Below are 21,059 nucleotides of genomic sequence, written 5' to 3' on the forward strand. Positions count from 1 at the left end.
GTTTTGCCATAACCCGCAAATACATCATTTAATGCTATAATTTTTTTTCGAAACAATCGCAAACATTTTCATTTAATTTACACTATAGGAGTAATAAAATCTTGTGACGGGACTGACGAACACTAAATATTTTCATATGTATGTCATAGTTTTGAAACTAGGTGAAATACTTTCAAGGTCAAATTTTAATAATTCGCATGCATATAAACTTTTATAAATTAAAATCATAAAATCATATATTTCTTAATTACAAAAGAAAATATGAAATAGAAATAGAGCAACATGAGACAGAGCTAGTTTAACAGTTCTATGCTAATAAATTACTGGATGTTACTGAATTAATTTCTTCTAGTAAGATTTATCCAGTACACTTCGATGTATTTCAATATGCGATCAATTTTAAGGTTATCCGTACTGCGGGTGTTAGGTACCCCTGGATCTGTCGATCCAGCCTGACAGTTGGTGTGGCCGCCTGGGGAGCTTCCCGAGGTTGTGGTTTCGCCCAAGGGGCGAAAGTGTGCCTTCTGCAGCCTCTACAATTGGTAGAACACTTCGTCTTGCCGTTAGGAATTTCTAATAAAATACTCCGGAAGAAGTTGGAAAAAGACCAATGAAACGTTGAGTAAAAAATTAAATAAATTAGTTTTATTTATTCCACAAAAGTATTGACCAATTAGCCAGGAGAAAACACTTTAATCTAAAATTACTTCGGTTTTCTTTTTACAGTAATAAATAATGACTGAGTAAATACTATGGAAAAGTAACCAAACACAGTTTATATATTTTAGGCTTTTGACTGGGTATGTAATTTCCCCACTAACAAATTTGAATATTGACTCATGGTTGGATAATGCGATCATACAAAAATGATTTTTTTTTAATTTAGGAAATTTTGCCATCAACATTGCCTTAATTTACTTATTATTTTAAATAATGGTTTAAAATCTCCTTGGAAAACATACTTGGCATTTGTCCATCGTGATGCTAAAGACATGCATTTCATAAAATTACAATAAAAAGGGAATATGTTTGAGTTCGCATACATCAAAACCCCTAAATCTCATATTCATATACAACGATATTTCAAAGAACACAAGTTGACTTTGCGGTTTCTTCAAAGATCAAAAGTCGACTTCGACTTTTCAAATACACAAAGTCCATTTAATGATCCCTGTCCAATGATTGGAACATCAGCATCCTATACGGCTATGCAGCATAACTTTAACTGGTAGAAGGTCAGCAGTTAAAGTCGGAAAGGACAGTTTGACGTGTGACCTTTTTAACATGCTGCTGGAAAAGGCTGGTTAAGTACTGGTTTCTTACTGACGGGGTATGATTCTCTCAATGCGTTTTTGCATAAAAGAGGTCTGTCGGATTGATGTGGGTGCGGGATGACTGGAGACTGGAAGTATATACTAACTGCTGTTACTATGAATACATTAGAGATTTAGCAAATGTGGGTATATCGAATGGAGGGGCAGTGTGGGATTTTAGTCCGGTTGTTGTTACTGTTACTATGAAGACATTGGAGATTTAGCGAATATGCATATATTGAATGGAGGGGCAGGGTGAGATTTCAGTATGGTTCTTGTTTGGGAGAACAAAAACCCTGGATCTGCCGATCCTGATAACTTTAACTGGCGCAAGGTCAGGAGTCAAAGTCGGAAAGGTCAGTTTGACGTGTGACATTTTTAACGTGCTGCTGGTAAAAGTCGGTTAAGTACTGGTTTCTAACTGACGGGGTATGGTTCTCTCAATGTGTTTTTGCATAAAATATACCTGTCTTAGACGGGTTTATGTGTGTGCTTGATGACTGAAGACTGGAAGCATATATTAACTGCTGTTACTATGAATACATTAGAGATTTAGCAAATGTGGGTATATCGAATGGAGGGGCAGTGTGGGATTTTAGTCCGGTTGTTGTTCAGGAGATGGAGGTTTTTCGTACCGTGGGTATCAGTTGCCCCTGGATCTGTCGATCCAGCATGAAGTTGGTGTGGCCCCCTGGGGTCCCAGGGGGAGGGTGTGTTTTTGCATGCCCTTCAATTGTTACAGCACTACTAATTCGAACTAATTCGATGGAAAGATCAAGTGGTAGATAACATTTCGAAACATGGTCTTTCAAATTGGAAAAACTGCGCAGAAGACCGACACGCTCGGCGTATGGAATACATGTTCTTTCCCGAGCCAGCTAAGTAAATATTTTTAAGTTTATTTGAAATGTCTACCAAGAAATCTATATAATCAAAACATAATAATTCATTCTTGTGCGTTTAGTCTGAAAAGAACTAAATATTCTGTTATGCCAAGTTAATGGAAAAATCCCCACGAAACAAGGACGACTCGTTAGTTATGGATTCAATTACATTCGCCTGGCTGGGCATCTGGTTCTTCGCTTTCTTTCTCTCTCCCACTTTCGTGGAAAATACATTATCTGTGGGATTTCCTAAAATTCTGCCATTCAAATTTGCATTCTGTTTGGGACTGACTTTGGACATCATCCCCACCTTATGCCGTTGGTATTTGTTTATTTGGTCAAATACAATAGCAGCAGATGTTGGTGCTGCTGGCATCGTCGCAATTGTTGATCGACGTAACTGCAAATCATACTCTCGTTTCGTTGGAAAATAAAAGTTGACAGCAACCGCAGCCGAGTGATGCCGGCAATTATTTTAGTTGTTGATGCTAACCATAACGAAGACTTGTTATCTGTTTTTTGTTTTGTTTTACTCCCAGCTGTCTGTCGACTGTCTTCGGTGTTTCCTCTGCCACAATTGTGAGCAAATGATCTTCTCGCAGCCAGGCGAACGAACACAGTTCGCAAGTTGATCAGTTATCTGAAGTAACATTCGCGTTATTGACTCGCAAAAGACAAGATCACATAAAAAGAAAACGCGGATAAATTAATGGAAATTTGTGATATTAAAAAATATTTTAACAATATACAAAAATAACAATTGAAATAATATAATCGCCGACAATCGTTTTATATAAAACAAATAATTACTTTTTTATGAAACAAAAAAATAATTTCAGTGTTTTAGTATAAAATAATAAAAAACAAACCGAAATTTGAATAAGTGTCGCCCACAACATAAAAAAAATCGAAAACCATGCGTTCGGATCAACCAGCTCAACGTAATAACAGTTCGGGTTCCGAAGTGTCCTTGGAAATACCGCCGAATGCCATTTACAATACCTCACGTGATTGCATCGTTCAAGACGATGATAGTTCGGATAAACGTGGTGCCTGCACAATGACCAGCGAATGGTTGAAACAAACATCGGCGAACATTTTTCGCAAGAAAACCCTATACAAACGATTGCCGATTTTAACCTGGCTACCCAAATATAATCGTGATGATTTTGTTGGTGATCTTATGGCTGGCATCACCGTCGGTCTGACGGTTATACCACAGGGTTTGGCTTATGCTGGTATAGCTGGCTTGGATTTGCAGGTGAGTGGAAGGATATTAAGGAAAATTTGTTGATTAAAAGGAGGGATATAAAAACATAAATGAATAGTTCATTTCGAAACCACAATTTATACAAAATTATTGCAACCTCAAAAATATTGTTAGAAATGTAAAAATTCATATGGAACGGACATTTATATAAAAAAGGCTCTTAAAGTCACTAAAAAATTAGTGACTGCAATTAATATTAGTCATTAATTTCTTAGTGACATTAGGAGCCTTTTTATATAAATTTCCGTTCTATATGGAGACTAGAAAATGGAATCATTTTTTATTTTTTTATAAATAAATATAACGATTTTTCATAAGAATACGGTATTCTCATAATGTTTAATAACTATTTTTTTTAACATAAGTGATTTTCCTTTGATATTGATCTATACCAATAAACCTAAAGTTATTTTTCGCCGATTTTTTTATATATCTAATTTTTATTGATATAACGGTAAACATAATGTCACCATGTCTCCACAGTTTCCTAAGTCATAGAGAATGTGTTACGTAATTTGTCTTACTACCTTCTAATAATTTTCAGACTTAAATAATTACACTGTGACACAAAGTCGAACTCATGGTCTGGGGGGATGGAAATTTTATTATGAGAATGAAACCCATTGGTGAATATATTAAGAAACCAAAAGTACACATTTTCTATGCGTACTTTTTTAATTAATGAGAGTGAGAAATATTTTTATAAAACATATCCTCTAGTCCTTATAAGTAGTTTTGTATTTATTTCCTCGAATCTTAATCTAAATACCAAACCTCCAAATATTCTACAAAAAATTAGGTTATACAATTTTATATAGGGCACCTAAAGACGAGAAATGGACATTCGTATCTTTTCATAGTCTTTTCCACGAATGATCGCTCAGAAAACCTAACAACATTGCTAATCACATGGAATAAATTGTCTGCTCTAGAGTCCAGTAGAAATGTTTTAATATAGAATTATTGCATATTTGTTGCAGTCGATTTAACAAAAATATTCTTCAAAAATCCTCGAATATCTAAAAATAATATTTTTCTACCCTTAAGATGCAGTAGTTCCTGAAAATTCTTGATAGTCCTTGAAAATCTTAAGTTTTATCTTAAATATTTCAAGCTCTATTTTTTTCAATTGTTTTATTTATTTATTTTATTTTTTGTGAATTTTTTATTTATGTATATTAGCCGAATACTTCGAGATATTGGAAATTGGTGAATGTGTTGTTCTTTTTCTGAAATTTTATTGCTATTTTTGTAATAATAGTTCCATCATTTGGGCCATTAGTTCGATGTTTCAGTTTTTATAGTAGATTTACTATCAGATTTAAGATTTTGTAAAGGATGTACTTGACATTATGGCTTTCTTTGAATCAAATCCCTTTCAGACAATTTGGAGTCGAATTACAAATGCCCGTTCGTCCGTCTTTCTGTCTTGCTGACTAATGCATACTCTCAGAAGGAATAACAGATTTCATCCAAACTTTGCACATCAAAATATATCTTTCAAATTTAAATAAAGTTTGCTAAATTTTAATTCTATATTATCATGCGAATTAAATGTCCTATTTGAACCAGACTTCATTTAAAGAAAACCCAACAACCTTTGTAATTTTAATATGAAGTGAGAGAATATCCAAACGTTCAAATATTGTAATGAAACCTAGATCAAACCTAAGCTGTGGTCCACTAGGCAACTTCGCCTGGTATCTCTCCAACATGTTAAAATCGTCCAATTTAACCATACATGCATATATATATATATATATATATCTATCAAGTATTAGGTCTAAATACGGGGCCTCCTCCCCTTTTTAACTCCCAAAACAGACTAAATTGACGAACTGTATACATTCTGGAAACATATCGAGTTTTAAAATTAACGGTACAACTTAAATTTTAAAAACATATTATATTTTGTTATCAATATATTTCCAAAAACAATTATCTGGAAACTGTTTATGATTCAAAATTTTAACAATCGAGGTCAACGTTATGATACAATCTTGATACAATTTACAACGCAAAAAACTAGAAATCGGTCTATCGAGTTATGGATGGTTTAAATACCCCTTCGCAAATTTTGGTTGCTCCTTAGTAAACGAAATAGGTTTGGGCGAATGTAATACTAAACAATGCGAAAATATGTAGACCCCTAAACATATTTTAATATTTCTCTTATACCCGACCTCTTGTGTCTATAGTATTGATATTAACCCTTTGAGCCCCGATTTTTTCCGTAATCATAGAACAATTTTCTATTCACAGATTTAATGCAATTACCCTAACCGCTACATCTTTACATTCGGGAGATACAGTACATTCTATCCGAAAAATAAAAGAACAATATGAAGAAAACCAAATGCAAAATCGACGAAAAAATCATTTAAAATTATTCTCTATGTTCTGTTTTACAAGAATCAAAAAATAATTCTGATGGCAGAATTAGTACATTTCGAATACAAAGCGATTTAAGGGAACCACCCCAATTCTCGATTTTAATTTTTAAAGATTTTCAATGGGCTGGTAAATCAATACGAATACTTGTTAAGGTTTGTAACTTTGCACATATATATTTCAGTATTTAAAAACGAAGAAAAATAATTTACAAAAATTTTTTGTTGTTGTTTTTTGTAATTAAAGAGATATCCTTATTTTTGATGGCGGGCATGAATATCGGAATCCGAAAATTCCAACGGTGTTAGAAAGAGTACATGTCTGGCTCTCGTATGAGCTAGGATTATTGACTTCGCTCTAAAAATAACAAAATGGCGGGCTTTTGAAAAAATATTTTTGGAAAATCGCCGATTTTTGACCAAAAACCAAGTTAAAAAATATGGAAGATCTTCACCGATTGGCTTTATCCTAATTCATACGATAGGTATACACTCACAGAGAAACGTGTAAAAATTTGGAATCGATTAGGTTATTAGTTTTTGAGTTATCGTGCCCGCCATTCGCAAAAGAGAAAAACCGTTTTAAAGTTTGAGAAGCCCTTTAGCCGTCACTTGATGCTGACACAATAAATCGACTATATCTTCAATAGTTCTTGAGATTTACACTTGAAATTTTGTAGGGACATTCTTGAATTTGTGTAGACTCTAATTAATTAAAAAAAAATTTTTGACCCCGAGAGTGGGGGGTCCCCTTAAATAATTTGGACTGTATACACAAATTAGTACTGCACACATTGATGATAAGCTACTCAAAGTAACAATTATAAAATAAATATATAAAATTAAAAAAATATTATTTGAAAGGGAGGGATTGAAACTACTCAAACTTCTTAAATATCAACATTAATTGGGCAATACAAATTTAATGTGAGGGGTCGGAACTACTAAGCTTTCTCAACATATTTATAGTTTGTATACATGTTATTGTTGAATAAAAATTAAATTAATTGGAAATATTAAAAATTTAGGGATCGGAACTACTACTAAACTATCTAAACTCATACTCTCATGTCTAATATTGTTGGACAAAATAATTCACAACACATAACCTTGATAGTTGTGCGGAAAATTTTTAGCCGCTATTTTATCTTAGTATCTTGTGTGAACTTATCTACCAGTGTTTTCAATCATAAACTTGTCATTGCCTGTCTAAAAGTTCTATTTGTGTTATACAAGAAAAAATTATCTTACAATTAAGTACAACATATGTATGTACTTGATTTTTTGACAACATCATGTTTTCATTTCGCCCAAAATTAAATTAAAAAACAATCAACAAACATTTAAGTTATACAAATTAACTTTTATGATACAAGGGTAAACTGAAATTAGGAAAATTTGCTGCATAACCTTTATTTGTTTGAAATGAATCAGTTAGAATGAGATTTTAATCATTAGGCTTTATGAGTCATTCAGGGCGATTAAAATTTAATTTTGGGAAAATTTTGTATAACAACCATAGGATTAAAATTGATTATCATAAAAATATTAAGAATTTTTATTTATTTTGGATTTTTTAATAAAATCATTCAGAAAATATATAATTAAAAAATATTTGGTTTCAAAAAATAAATTCTTTTCATCCAAATGAATATATATATATATATATATATTTTTTTTTTGAAAACAACTACGTTTTTATTTTACATTTTCTGAATGATTTTATTAAAAAAATCCAAATAATCATATTATATAGAAAATTTAATAATAGTAGCTTCCAAATTATCCGCTCTTAACTCTTTTACATAATTTTTTATTATTTATGGTCGTATATTAATACGAATATTAATCTATTTCCTTTTATTTCCAGTATGGTTTATATGGCTGTTTCATGGGTTGTTTCCTTTACATTCTCCTGGGTTCAAGGTAAGAATTATTAAAACCGTCATTAAAAATTGAAAAAATCTAATTACTTTCTCCTCTTCTCCTACAGCAAAGACGTTCCGGTGGGTCCCACAGCCATATCGGCACTCTTAACATTCCAAACGGCTCATGGTGTCTGGCAAAAAGCAGTTTTACTTACATTTCTAACAGGCCTAATAGAAATTGCAATGGGCATATTTCGGCTAGGCTTCCTTATTGATTTTGTATCGGGTCCTGTCAGTGCTGGTTTTACAAGTGCCGGTTCCCTGATTATTTTCACATCCCAATTAAAAGATCTACTTGGTGTCAATACCAAAGGTGACACATTTGTTGATATGTGGATATCGGTATTCAGTGATTTACACAACATCAGTTGGAATGATGCTGGTTTGGGTGTTGCCTGTATTATTGTCCTGCTGTCAATGCGTGCCATGGCCAGTATGAGTTTTGGGCCCAAAGATAACAATGAAAAATCTTTCTGTCAGAAATTTTGGTCTGGTCTCTTTTGGGTTGTTGGCACATCGAGAAATGCTGTTCTCATCATTGTTACCTCTTCTATTGGTTATTATTTGTTGAGTTCCGATATTGATATATTCCGTATGGTTGGTTATGTGCCGCAGGGTTTGCCTAAATTTAGTGTACCACCATTCTCAATGACCACAGTGACAAATAGCACCAACGGTGAACCAATTGAGATTCATGAAAGTTTTGGTCAAATGGTTAGCAGTTTGGGTTCTGGGTTGATTGTGGTACCCTTGATTTCGTTGCTGGAAAATATGGCTGTCGTACAGGCTTTTGGTAAGTTTTCAATTAAATTATTTGTTTTTCATTATTTTAATTGTTATTTTTTAATTTGTTTAAGCTAATGGCAAACCCTGTGATGCCACCCAAGAACTAATTGCTGTTGGCGTCTGCAATGTCGCGAATTCCTTTGCCCAAGGTTTCCGTGGTAATGGTGGTATTGCTCGTGGTGCTGTCTTAAATTCCAGTGGTGTCCGTACCCAAATGTCCAACATCTATACGGGTCTTATTGTCATCGTGGCATTATTGTATTTGACTCCTGCTTTCTATTATATTCCCAAAGCAGCCTTGGCCGCTGTCATCATGGCTGCTGTTATTTTCATGATTCAATATCGTGTCGTCAAACCCATGTGGAGAAGCAAGAGTAAGTTATTTGTTATAATACATTATAGACTACTTGGGAAGGGTTTAATATGTCATAGTCTTATATCCGGCCTCATCTTCGATTTGTTCGAATTGTTCGACTTTCAAATGTTGGGACCATAGATTCATAAGAATGAAACCATGACATGCCGTTAGAAATTTGATTGGAAATTCATCGATTTGAAGTCCATATCTTCTAAAATGCCATCTTCAATTTTTACGATGTACAAACAATAGCAGTTGGGTGCACAATTTACATAAAATCGGAAGCAAATATATATGGGAGCTATATCTAAATCTGAACCGATTTTCACAAAACCTAGCACACATCATTCTAGACTTAATTCAGAACGCTATGCCAAATTGCGTGCAAATCGAAAGAAATGTAGGTGCTTTGGTGCTCCATTAACATAAAATCGGACGAAAATATATATGGGACCTATATCTAAATCTGAACCGATTTTCTCGAAACTTAACACACATCATTCTAAACTTAATTCAGTACGCTATGCCAAATTCCGTGCAAATCGAAAGAAATGTGAGGGCTTTGATGCCTTATTAACATAAAATCAGACAGAAATGTATATGGGGGCTATATGTAAATCTGAAACGATTTTCACGAAGCTTAACACACATCATTCTGGACTTAATTCAGTACGCTATACAAAATTTCGTGCAAATCGGAAGAAATGTGGGGACTTTGTTGCTCCATTAACATAAAATCGGACGAAAATATATATTGGAGCTATAGCTAAATCTGAACAGATTTTTCCCAATTTCAATAGGGATCGTCCTTGGGCCAAGTAAATGAGTTGTGCCAAATTTCATCCAATTTTTCAAAATTCCGAAAATCGGTCGACATAATTTTATTGTAGACTTCAATTTACACATTAATATCATTAATAACAATAAATGTTTCCCTTATTTCAGAATCTGACTTAATCCCCGGCTTGGCAACTTTTGTTGCTTGTTTGGTATTGCCCTTGCAATTGGGCATTCTTGTTGGTATTGGCATTAATATTGTATTCATTTTATACCATGCTGCTCGACCCAAGTTGCATGTGCAAACTTTATGCGTAAGTATTTCAAAAAAAAGAAACTAATTCGAACTCCTATTAATTATTTCCCACAACTCTTTGCAGACCTCCAACGACATTAAATACCTAATGTTAACACCCGATCGCTGCTTGATATTCCCCTCAGTGGAATTTGTACGCAACGTTATTACCAAACAAGGACGTAAATCTACCCTACCCGTGGTCATCGATTGCACACACATTTACGGAGCTGATTTTACAGCAGCTAAGGTAGTCTCATCAATGATTGATGATTTTGAAAATCGTCAGCAAAAGTTGTACTTCTTTAATTTACAACAACGTGTTGCCCAAGTATTCGAAGGAATTAATAATAATCTACAAGTTATTTACGATTTGAATACATTGGAAATGAAATTGTCCGGAAAAGAGGAACAAAACACATCGAAACTGTGAAATTCGAAACCAAATAGTTATAGTTATAAGGCAAGTTAAGTTAATGTTAGTATTTAAATTTGAAAAACACACCTTTAAAATATTTATTCGAACGATTACAATAGTTATAGAAATCCTGTATCATTCAAATGAGTTAATTTCCATACACCAGAAAACTAATTAAAGTAGAATCTAATAATCTCTCACAGATACTCTTGGTGATTTAAGGATTACTAATCCATATTTGGCATTGGATAAAAAATGCTTGAGATATAATCTCCTAATATTTGAAATTTGTTAACAAGTGCCAACAATTATTGTATTTATAGCAACAATTATTATTTTTATTTTGTTGTTAATACTACAAAAGTATTTTAGTATTTATTTTTTATTAAGTATTACTCTTCCTAATACGTTGTAAACAATCTGTTGTATACACACGAACACATACACACTTGTATTTAACACATTCCTTAAGTACTTAAATATGTATTTTAATATAATAATTAGTACATACTTACATAGTTTTGTATGTGATACTAAAATAATTATCTGCAATAAGTAATTTTTGTTTGTAGAGTCAAATTATTTACTTTTTTTTGTTTTGATTTTTTGACAATAATTACTCTTGTATTGTATCATTTTTGTATTATTGTAGTAAAATGAGTATTATTTTCTATATTTGTTGTATAGTTTTATATACATTCCCGAAAATTGATATTTTTTGTATTTAAGTTTAAGTAGAAATAAAAGTAGCAATCATGAATTTTTTGGTGTTTTGTTTTTATGGTAGTTTATTTGTAGATGTCGAATGTAGGTATTGTGGTAGTAAACTTATAAAAGATACATGTAGCTGTTCAGTTGACAATATGAATTATTTTCAATCAGTAAGAAGGAGAAATCTCCACCACATTGAAATTTATAAGTGTTTTATCGAAAAGTATACAGAAATGTAAATTTCTGCGGAAAAAATGCATTATCGTTGTCAAGGCAATGATCATCATTAAACGATATGGATATACAAATATCTAAGTGTTTCCAATAAGAATAGTTTTTGTATCCAATTGTAATATTTATTAAATTTGATTTATTAAAACAATACACCTATTTTGTTGAAAAATGTGTTTGTTGTCAAACAAGCGATGTAATAATATCTAATTGCATCTAATCATGATAATAGAAATGGAAATAATGTATTCAATTGTAGAAAGTGAGTAAAAAATCAGTAATAAAAGTAGTTGACCGTTGGCCGGAGTTGTCGGAGCCTCATAACTATTTATGTAACATTAATGGACTATTTGCAGAGCAATTTTTTAATATATCTCGTATAATGATTCCAGTATTCTCTTCACTAGGAATACCGCGAAATATTGATTTTAGTTCCCATGTTTCTTTGGACCAAACCCGTTTCAGACAATTTGGAATCGATTTGCCAATGTCCGCCCTGTCTGGCTGGTGCGCACGATATCTCTCGAAGGGATTAACCGATTTCATCTAAACTTTGCACATCGTAATATTTTTCAAACAAAGTTTATGTTCAAAGGTGGGACATATCGGTCCGTTCCTTCTGATAAGTTCTTCACAAAATGGACAATATTTAGCTAAATTTTAAATTGTAAAATATTATGCGAACGGACTATCCGATTTGAAACCAACTTTGCACAATCTATTATCTTCACCAAATCCGAAAATGGACCCATTGGTCCACTCCTTCTAGTACCTCCCTCACAAATGGCCAAACTGTTTATAAATCCAATATTAGGCTAATGTAATGTCAGCTTTGATCCAAACTCAAGTAAATTCGAAAATAGGCTGAAAATGTATTTTATATCATACGAACAGTGGATCCGATTGAAACCAAAACTTTGCACATCATAATATTTTAATTATGCCTGTATATTGTCGACTAGGTAATATTTTTACCTTGCCTTAATTTTATAATATTATGCGAACGTACTATCCGATTTGAGCTAAATGTTGCACAACCTAATATTTTAACCATGCCTGTATAATGTAGGAAGATGGGACTTATCGGTCTACACCTTCTAGTACTTTCCCCAAAAAGTGACACAATTTTTTAAAACTTGTAAACCGGAATATCCAATTTCACAAGGGAATATTTTTACATACCGCCTACGGGAGCAGAGCTGATTGCTAACGGACGCGTCCACAGCTTACGGATAGTGGGAAGCCCAATATTATTTTTTGGGTAGATGTGAATATAAAATAAATAGTCGCGGACAATCAACGGGTCCTGGGGAAGAGTCTCGGAGAAAATGACCGAGTGCCTCTGATCAAGGCGACCTTGTGCCCACAACTGAGCCTTGTTAATAACTGGGCGCCTCAACATGTTTTTCAGGCTTAGTTGCCGAGTCCTCAAATCCTCGCAAAATAAATTTTCTGTGGAGTCGAATATTAATACACCCCCACCCCCTTCTTCTAAAAATAAATAGTGTTGCGGCCTTGGCAGCCTCAGTCTCGAACTATACATGGCCAGAACTCATTCAACCCCCACGAATGATGACGATCCACGCTATTCTATCGGACCATTCTTTTGCCTGAAATCCTGCTACACTCGATGACGTAAACGAAAATCTGGTGAGGCATAAGGACCTCCTGCTCAATCTTATAGAGGAAACCAGCTCCTTCCGCATTAGTCGGGAGAGCATCCTGAATCAACTCTGGGACGACTCACACGGGACAGAGACTCGATTACGGATATGGAGTTCTTTCTAATTAAGAGGAACCTTAAATTCATGCGGAAGTTCTGCAGGGACTATCCGAACGATATTGCGAGGGACTTCTTAAATAATAGAATTCCAACATCAGCACCATCCAAGGGACAAATGAGCGCTAAGAAATCGCTGACATCACTGCAACTGAGGGTAAGGGTCTGTCGAAGTCAGGATAAACCAGAGGTGGTGAACACGAAGCAGGTACTCGCGACACCTGAGTCAGCGTTGGCGTTATCCGGGTTGGCGTTATCCGGGTTAATACAGTTAGTTGATTATTAAAAAATATTTATGTTTTAAAATTAAAGATTCGATATGGAAAAAAATTGTAAATATATTGTTTTAGAACTTAATTTCTTTGTTACTGCTAAGGATAGCACATGTTAACGTAGTTACTTTTGTTGCAAATTTGCAGCCACCTTAAATTAGAACACCCATCCATCGTAATTTATGACGGCTAACATATTAATACTTTGTCCTGATTTACATTAGATAATTTCAATTGCATAATTATTTAGTTTGCTGAGAGATTTGAGATCTATCCTTCCCATCTAACATACCAATTAAAATTGTCGCTATTAAATTTGTCAAATGTAAATCAGAAATGAGATTTTGACACTTTATAGTATAGGATTAAAAACTAATTCTGTAAAGTATTTTCCAACATAAAAAACATTTAACATTAATATTATTTAATAAAAATTTCATACGAAAACTGTTAAGCATTTTATTCAGAGCTTTCATGCTATTTAATAATAAATTACTAATACTATTGCATACTTTTAGACACACCAATTTAATTTTGAACCCATTTGTTGTATATATTTACAGTTCGGTGACTTCATGAACATTAACACCGTTCACTGCTGTTAATCCATTCGATTGATCGTCCAACAATTTCTCAATACAATTCAACGAATAACATAATACAAATTGAGATTTTAAAGTTTTGAACACTTTCAAGAGACGTGGACGTAAATTGAAAAATATTAATTTTTGATTTCTTCTATTGAAATCTTGTATTATTAATTCTATGGCCTTGGCAGTGGTGAAATCGGCAGCATATATAAACGTGCAATCGAATACTACAGGAATGGTGTATTTTTGTCCCGATTTTACAATTTTGTTGCGGACAAATTCGACTGAGGGAAATATAAGGCAACGATCGGGTGTGATTTTTAAAAACTGCTTGCCCGTGGAGGTCTGTAAGGTAAAAGGAAGAGAGGAGGAGAGTGTGAGAGAGGTAATGAAAGTAAAATTTGTAAGTACTTTACCTTAACCAAATCTACATTTATTTCAGGTCTGGCCGATTGATATAGAATGTACAAAATATTGATGGTAATTGCCACAAATACACCAACACTTAAAGGACCCACCAGACATGCCGTAAATGCCAGTAAACCAATGAAGAGATCGGATTCTGAAATAAGTCATCAAAAATAAATTACATTATATGGATCGGAATCTATAAGAGGTGAGTTACTTACTTTTACTATGCCACATTGGTTTTATAGTTTGATATTGTAATTGAAATAGTACAGCTGCTATAATTATGGCAGCCAATGTTGCCTTTGGTATATAATAGAAATATTCGGCCAAGTATAATAAGGCCAATATTACTATAACGCTTACATAGACATTAACAAATTGCGTTCTGCCACCACTGGCGGTATTCACTGAACCTCGAGCCAAGCCTCCGTTGATACGATATCCACGAACAAAGGAATTTGTAATATTCGCCAAGCCCAAGGTAATTAATTCCTGATTGGTATCCACGGGTTTTCCATTAGCTAAAATCCAAAAATATTAAAATTATATATAACCTTAAAAATGGTCTTGCTTACCAAATGTTCGACAAACAGCAATAGTTTCCAGTAGGGATATCAGTGGTATCACTAGCAAACCACTTCCAAATTCTTGTAATAACATCCAAAAACTTTCGGTATTGTTCTCCAACTCTGCCTCACTGACATAGCTTCCATTACCATTGACAACAGACAAAGCTGGAAATTCTACTGGAGGAAATCCTGATGGAATATAACCCGTCAATTGGACATAACTTTTCCCCATATGTTCCATATAACCCACAATTGTGGCGGTGACAAACACCAATAGAGCATTTCTTGAAACACCCAAAAACCAAAATATCGTATTAAAAACTTTTTGTGTTCTTGAAAGTTCTTCGCCTTCTTTCGCCTTCAATTTAATATTTCCAATATATCTCAAAATAATCAGTACAATAATACTTCCAACACCCAATATTGTATCACTTGTACGGAAATTATGTATATCTTTTATCATTGATATCCAATTTTGTAGAAATGAATTTCCCGTGGATTTGACTACGAGAATATTTTTGATTTGTGATGTAAAGATGATTAGGGCGACAGCACTGGTAAAGCCGGCATTCACGGGACCAGAAACAAAATCAATAATAAAACCCAAACGTGTCAAACCCATAATGAGTTCTATTAATCCTGAGAGTAGGGTAAACAGCACCGACTTTTGCCAATTGCCATGACATACCTGCAGTGTCAGCAGCGATGCAATGGCTGTAGATCCAACAATATTGTCTTTACATGATCCAAATATCGTATAGATGATGTTACCCATAAACGAACTGTAAAGAGCAAACTAAATTTTATATAATAAATTTTGCAATAATTATTATGTTAATTAATATTAATATGAAAAACAGTTTATTTGTAAAGATTAGGCAATGACGTCATATACATTGGCGAATATTATTTATTTTAATCAATAATTGATATACATTGATAGATTAACGAGCAATGTCCTTCAAATATGCAATAGAAACATAAGAGTTACGTTGATATTTTGGTTTTTCATTGTGTGTAAATTTTCGTAACGAAAATTATAAATAACGGTCGATTTGCCATGTAATTGTGTTTTCACATAACATTTGATAAACTCTTAACGATTCTATAAAAAAACTCACCCACAAAATCATTTGAAATTTTGTATACCCTTCACCACATTGTAGTACATGGTATTATGTCTTTGTGCATATTTTTGTAACAAGCCAAAAGGAATCGGTTTAGATTTAGATATAGCTCCCGTATATATTTTTCTCTGCTTTTAAGTAAATATTGCACCAAAGAGCATATATTTGTTCGATTTACCCGAATTTTGGCAAAGTGCTTTGAATTCAGTATATAATGACATTTGTTAAGTTTCCATATATATTGGAAGCCGATGAGCTTATGTTTGTTCGATTTACACGAAAATTTACATAGAAAATTACATAGAGTCTAGAAAGATGTTTATTATGGTTTGTCGAAATCGGTTATAGAAATACGCTTTTCACGAAATTTTGAAAAGTGTATTAAGAAAATAAGTCCTAAACCTAGCCCTAATAAAAATCCCCTTTGTATGTATTTGATATATTGATAGAAGATTTTCAAAAGTCAATTTTTCTACATATCCACTAAACAAAGGCCACACTTCCCGAATAATCTCTTCAATGTCCAACTTATAGTCATGGATATAAACAGTTCGGCCCGGTAGAAGTTAACGACGTTTTTACACTTTTACCTTTCGGGTTGACATTTTGATTAAATGTCAGGATAAATAATAATTTCACGTCACACCATAGAAAAATATATTCCTAATTAATAATTCCTTATGGTTAAAACCGAATTATTGTTAAGGGGACCCCCCCATTCTCGGGGTCAAAATTTTTGTTGATATAATTCGAATCTACACTGATTAAAGAATGTCTCTACAAAATTTCAAGTGAAAATCTCAAGAACTCTTGAAGATATAGCCGATTTATTGTATCAGCATCAAGTGCCGGCTGAAGGGCTTCTCAAACTTTAAACGCGTTTTTCTCTAAACATTTTTTTGCGAATGGCGGGCACGATAACTCAAAAACTAATAATCCAATCGGTTCCAAATTTTGCAACGCTTCTCTGGGAGTGTATAGCTCTCGTATAAACTAGGATAAAGCCAATCGGTCACGTTATTTTTAACTTGATTTTTGGTAAAAAATCGGCGATTTTCCAAAAATATTTTTTCAAAGGTCCACCATTTTGTTAATTTTAGAGCGAAGTCAATAATCCTAGTTCATACGAGAGCCAGACATGTACATGTACACCGTTGGAATTTTCGGATTCCGATGTTCCAGTGAGGAGTTATCATGCCCGCCATCAAAAATAAGGACTTTTCTTTAATTACAAAAAACAACAACAAAACAATAACAACATTTTGTTTTTAATTATTTTTCTTCTCTTTTAAATCTTCAATTATATATGTGCAAAGTTACAAACCTTAACAAGCATTGGTATTGATTTACCAGCCCATTGAAAATGGGCTAAAAAATTTAAATCGAGAATGGGGAGGGCGGTGGTTCCCTTAAAACCCAAATTCGTCATAAGTTAAGGGGACTGTATAAGTTTGTTACGTTGGCCTACAACATCCTGAGCCCCGTCGATCACGGATGCTGATTGACAGGTCGGGTATTGCCTCTGCACGTTCCCTCTGCGGACACCGCAGATCGTTGGTTTGCTCCCCTTGCTTAACACTCTCTTACTGGAATATATGTGTGTAGTTATAGTTATACATAACGACGATCATTAAGATCCCAACTATCCACCTGCTTACTAACCGCGTTCACTTGCTTACTAACCGACATGTCGAGCTAACTTATTAATAAAAGAGTAGGGTAATTATCTGACTTACTGGCTGGCCAACTTAACGATCCATCGACGCCCAGAAGAAACGACTGAAGCTAGAATTTTCAAATTGGGTGAGGGTCACTCTTAGTCCGAAGGTGTCAGATAAGGCTCGGTTTTTGAAAAATCGTACTAGAACGGCATGAGTAGTACTAAATGGTACCATTTGTATTTGGCGAACCGGTAAAGCTAGAACTCTTAAATTTGAAATTCGGGTCACTGATGGAGTATGGAATAGATGTAGGAAAGGATTTTTTTTCGAACTATATGTATCCGAAAAGTACTAAAATTTACTTAATTTGGTACAATTTCGGGCATGTGAATGAATAGAACTAAAAACTTGATATAAGGAGAGGATTTTGGAAGTGTGTACTCATGTATACGAAAAGTACTAAATTTGGTACAATTTGAATTTAGAGGAACGGATGGAGTTGGAATCCTGAAATTTAAAATTAACATTACCGTCGAAGTATAGGATTGGGATATGTAGGTTGTTTTGGAAATGTGTACTTATTTGTACGATAAGTACTAAATTATGCTAAATTTGATACAATTTGAATTTTGGGTGAACCAATCGAGCTGGAATCCTGAAATTTGGAGTTGTGGGTGTTGGCCATCAAAAGTTATTAATTAAAGTACAGTCCGACTATATTGCTTTGCTAATTGGTTGTTCTTTGAAGAATATTTATTTTATGAACACGATAACTTTCTATTTTATCCACTTTTATAAATTAAATATCCGATTTTTTTTTTTTTTTTGAAATCTATTAGTTAAATTTTTGTATCATTATTTCACAGATGATCGTCGAGATGAATTTGAACACTTAGTTCTAATAACGAGAAATATTTTGAAAACTTAATTTGTTTATACATATAGAATGACACGTGATTTATTAAATTATCTTGCTTCTTGTTTATTTCCATGTGGGAGAATATGTTTTGTTTATGTTATTTGGCAATCCATCATTATTAAAAATTCAAATCATTGCTTAACAGTCTTATAATGAAAACAAATAACTAGTTTTTGCATGCTCATCTATCCACCTCATTATTAAGTATTTAAATAATTTTAACACATAACACACTCTTCTTTGTTTATTTGAATATTTATATATGTTAAAAACCCTTATAGGGAAAAAACAAACATTTTTTTCACTTATTACTATATTTTTTTGGGCTTCATCGAAAATTTACATAAATTCGTGAAGAAAGCTTGATCGATCGCTAATCCATCAATGATTTTTTTTTTGTTTGTTTTTTATTTGTTGTACCTCTGTTGGTAGACCTGCAATACCGGCAAAAGCCAACGCCAGGGGTATGGCAGCCAGTGAAACTGTTATACCAGCTATTAAGTCACCGATAAAGTCTGCTTTGTTATAAACCGGTAACCATTGAAATATCGGCATATGACGTTTCAAATTCTTTGCATTGAAAACTTTGTCTAGAAATATGCGACACTGATTAGAATTTGTTAGAAGTTCTCGTTGTGATTCATTGTAGGCGGAATTAGTGAAATCCGCCAGAGACTGGCGGCTGTGATGTACGGTTTGATGATCGGTCATCATGACATTATTGAAATCGATGGCATTATCTGCACGAACGCGTCCGTTATGCATGTTTAGTTTTTTTGTTTTGTAATTTAGTTTTAATAGCCAATAAATATTTAAAAACGACAAAAAAATGGAAAAATAAAAAATCGCACGAAAGTAAGAAACACTCCGCTACATGTCAACCCGACGAAATTCAAACTAAGACTGAGAATACAACAAAAGGTTGATAGTCTTTTTTTAAGTTTCGGATTATTCGAAGTGAAATTATTGGAAGTTAACCGGTTGTATCGCCAAACTGTCTATTTACTGTTGTGGAATATTTCGTGGAATGTGCAAATGGGAATATATTTTTGGTTTTTATTTTGACAATAAGTTGCGATATTTCATCTCAATGCATTATGAGTGAGTGATAGTTATATAGGTTTGATCCATATAAATTTAATTAGCTATTAGTAAAGGTGCGAATTATCTGCATAAGTTATTAATGTTATATCCGCTTTTGACCACACATTGGGAGAAATTTTGATTAGTTTTTTTAAGCTAAATTATTAAGTTAAATTATAAGATAAAACTTTAAAATTTGCACATACATTACTCCTCACAGGATGTTAGCTGTGGAGGTAAATCCTTTCAGTTTATGGTATGGCCCTCAAATTTTGCTCGTTTTGTAGCAAGTTTTCCTAACAAAATATAAATATTGGTCTAACTTTTAGGGCAGCCCCGTAATGTTGTAATTTGGATTGGATGTTGGATGAGTTTGGGCATGTCTTTAAACTGTAATTTATTATTTTGGATTCTAATTATGCAGCAAGTTCTTACTTGGCTGGCTTGTGACAGAACAATTATTCCATAAGCCGAGCTTAAAAAAGATTTCCAGACGCGTTGGTCTTGTTCGCAGTTCTTCCAATTTGAAAGACCATTTCCATCTAATTCGTGGCCTTTCCCTTCTACGTAAACCATCAGTTGGCTCGGTTTTATATGCCTTTTGTACTGGGGCATTGTCACCCATTCTCTCAACATGACCTATCCAACTTAGACCCTGCAGCTCGATATGTCTGATAATGCCGATGTCCGAGAATCATCTGCCTGCGCATGTATCCATATAAAAGCATGGGTAGTATCAGCGTCTTGCAGAGTGTGAGTTTGGTCTGGCGGGAGGTGGGCTTCTCTAAATTTTAAAATTGATGTCATTAATTTTATTTATTTATTGCGGTATCAAGGAATAAAAAAATCGTTGACTACCTCGAAGCTGTAGTTGTCATCTTCCACAATTGGTTCGAGTCCACTGGACGTCTTGTGCGTTCATACCATCCACTTTAGCAGACTCTCAATTCGTTAAAAGCTGGCTGTTACCGCTCGCAATGTTAGGAATGCCGAACGCAGACATGGCTTTAAACACCTCTGAACGCGGATGGGGCTGTGGAATGCGGCTTTATAGTCGACGAATAGTTGGTGAATTTTCAGGTCTGAAGCCGCATTGGTATGGTCCAATAATGTCATTGGCCATTGGCTTCAGTCGTTCACACAGCACACTGGATATCACTTTATATTCGATGGGAAGGAGACTTATTCCTCTATAGTTGGCACATATCGTCTTGTCTCCTTTTTTGTGCACGGAACACAGGATTCTGAGGTTCCAATCATTGGACATGCATTCCTCTAGCCAAATT

At 33.8% G+C, this 21,059-nt stretch overlaps 2 protein-coding genes across 2 annotated transcripts; one reads left to right on the forward strand and one right to left on the reverse strand.

The window, feature by feature from the left end:
• Positions 1-3,113: 3,113 nt before the first annotated feature.
• On the forward strand, positions 3,114-10,434 carry LOC133322480 (sodium-independent sulfate anion transporter-like). Its single transcript, XM_061531472.1, has 6 exons — positions 3,114-3,458; positions 7,728-7,783; positions 7,851-8,578; positions 8,643-8,945; positions 9,875-10,020; positions 10,087-10,434. The coding sequence occupies exons 1-6, from the start codon at positions 3,114-3,116 to the stop codon at positions 10,432-10,434; spliced, it is 1,926 nt and encodes a 641-aa protein (XP_061387456.1).
• A 3,536-nt stretch (positions 10,435-13,970) lies between these two features.
• On the reverse strand, positions 13,971-19,455 carry LOC133322475 (sodium-independent sulfate anion transporter-like). Its single transcript, XM_061531469.1, has 5 exons — positions 19,111-19,455; positions 14,990-15,779; positions 14,633-14,935; positions 14,420-14,565; positions 13,971-14,348 (listed from the first exon to the last, which is right to left on the reverse strand). Exons 1-5 carry the CDS (start codon positions 19,453-19,455, stop codon positions 13,971-13,973), a joined length of 1,962 nt encoding a protein of 653 aa, XP_061387453.1.
• Positions 19,456-21,059: the final 1,604 nt, after the last annotated feature.

This window comes from Musca vetustissima, unplaced genomic scaffold (genome assembly GCF_032173495.1).
Source record: "Musca vetustissima isolate MV318-11 ecotype Yass unplaced genomic scaffold, APGP_CSIRO_Mvet_v1 utg56108, whole genome shotgun sequence".
NCBI lineage: Eukaryota > Metazoa > Arthropoda > Insecta > Diptera > Muscidae > Musca > Musca vetustissima.

Excerpts from the sequence above, each read along its gene's own strand:
- LOC133322480 (XM_061531472.1), top strand. The coding sequence starts at position 3,114 with ATGCGTTCGGATCAACCAGCTCAACGTAATAACAGTTCGGGTTCCGAA. Across the intron at positions 3,459-7,727 it reads TAGCTGGCTTGGATTTGCAG|TATGGTTTATATGGCTGTTT; the intron begins GTGAGTGGAAGG and ends TTTTATTTCCAG. Across the intron at positions 8,579-8,642 it reads GGCTGTCGTACAGGCTTTTG|CTAATGGCAAACCCTGTGAT; the intron begins GTAAGTTTTCAA and ends AATTTGTTTAAG.
- LOC133322475 (XM_061531469.1), bottom strand. The coding sequence starts at position 19,455 with ATGCATAACGGACGCGTTCGTGCAGATAATGCCATCGATTTCAATAAT. Across the intron at positions 14,936-14,989 it reads TGCTGTTTGTCGAACATTTG|CTAATGGAAAACCCGTGGAT; the intron begins GTAAGCAAGACC and ends TTTGGATTTTAG. Across the intron at positions 14,566-14,632 it reads ACCAATGTGGCATAGTAAAA|AATCCGATCTCTTCATTGGT; the intron begins GTAAGTAACTCA and ends GACTTATTTCAG.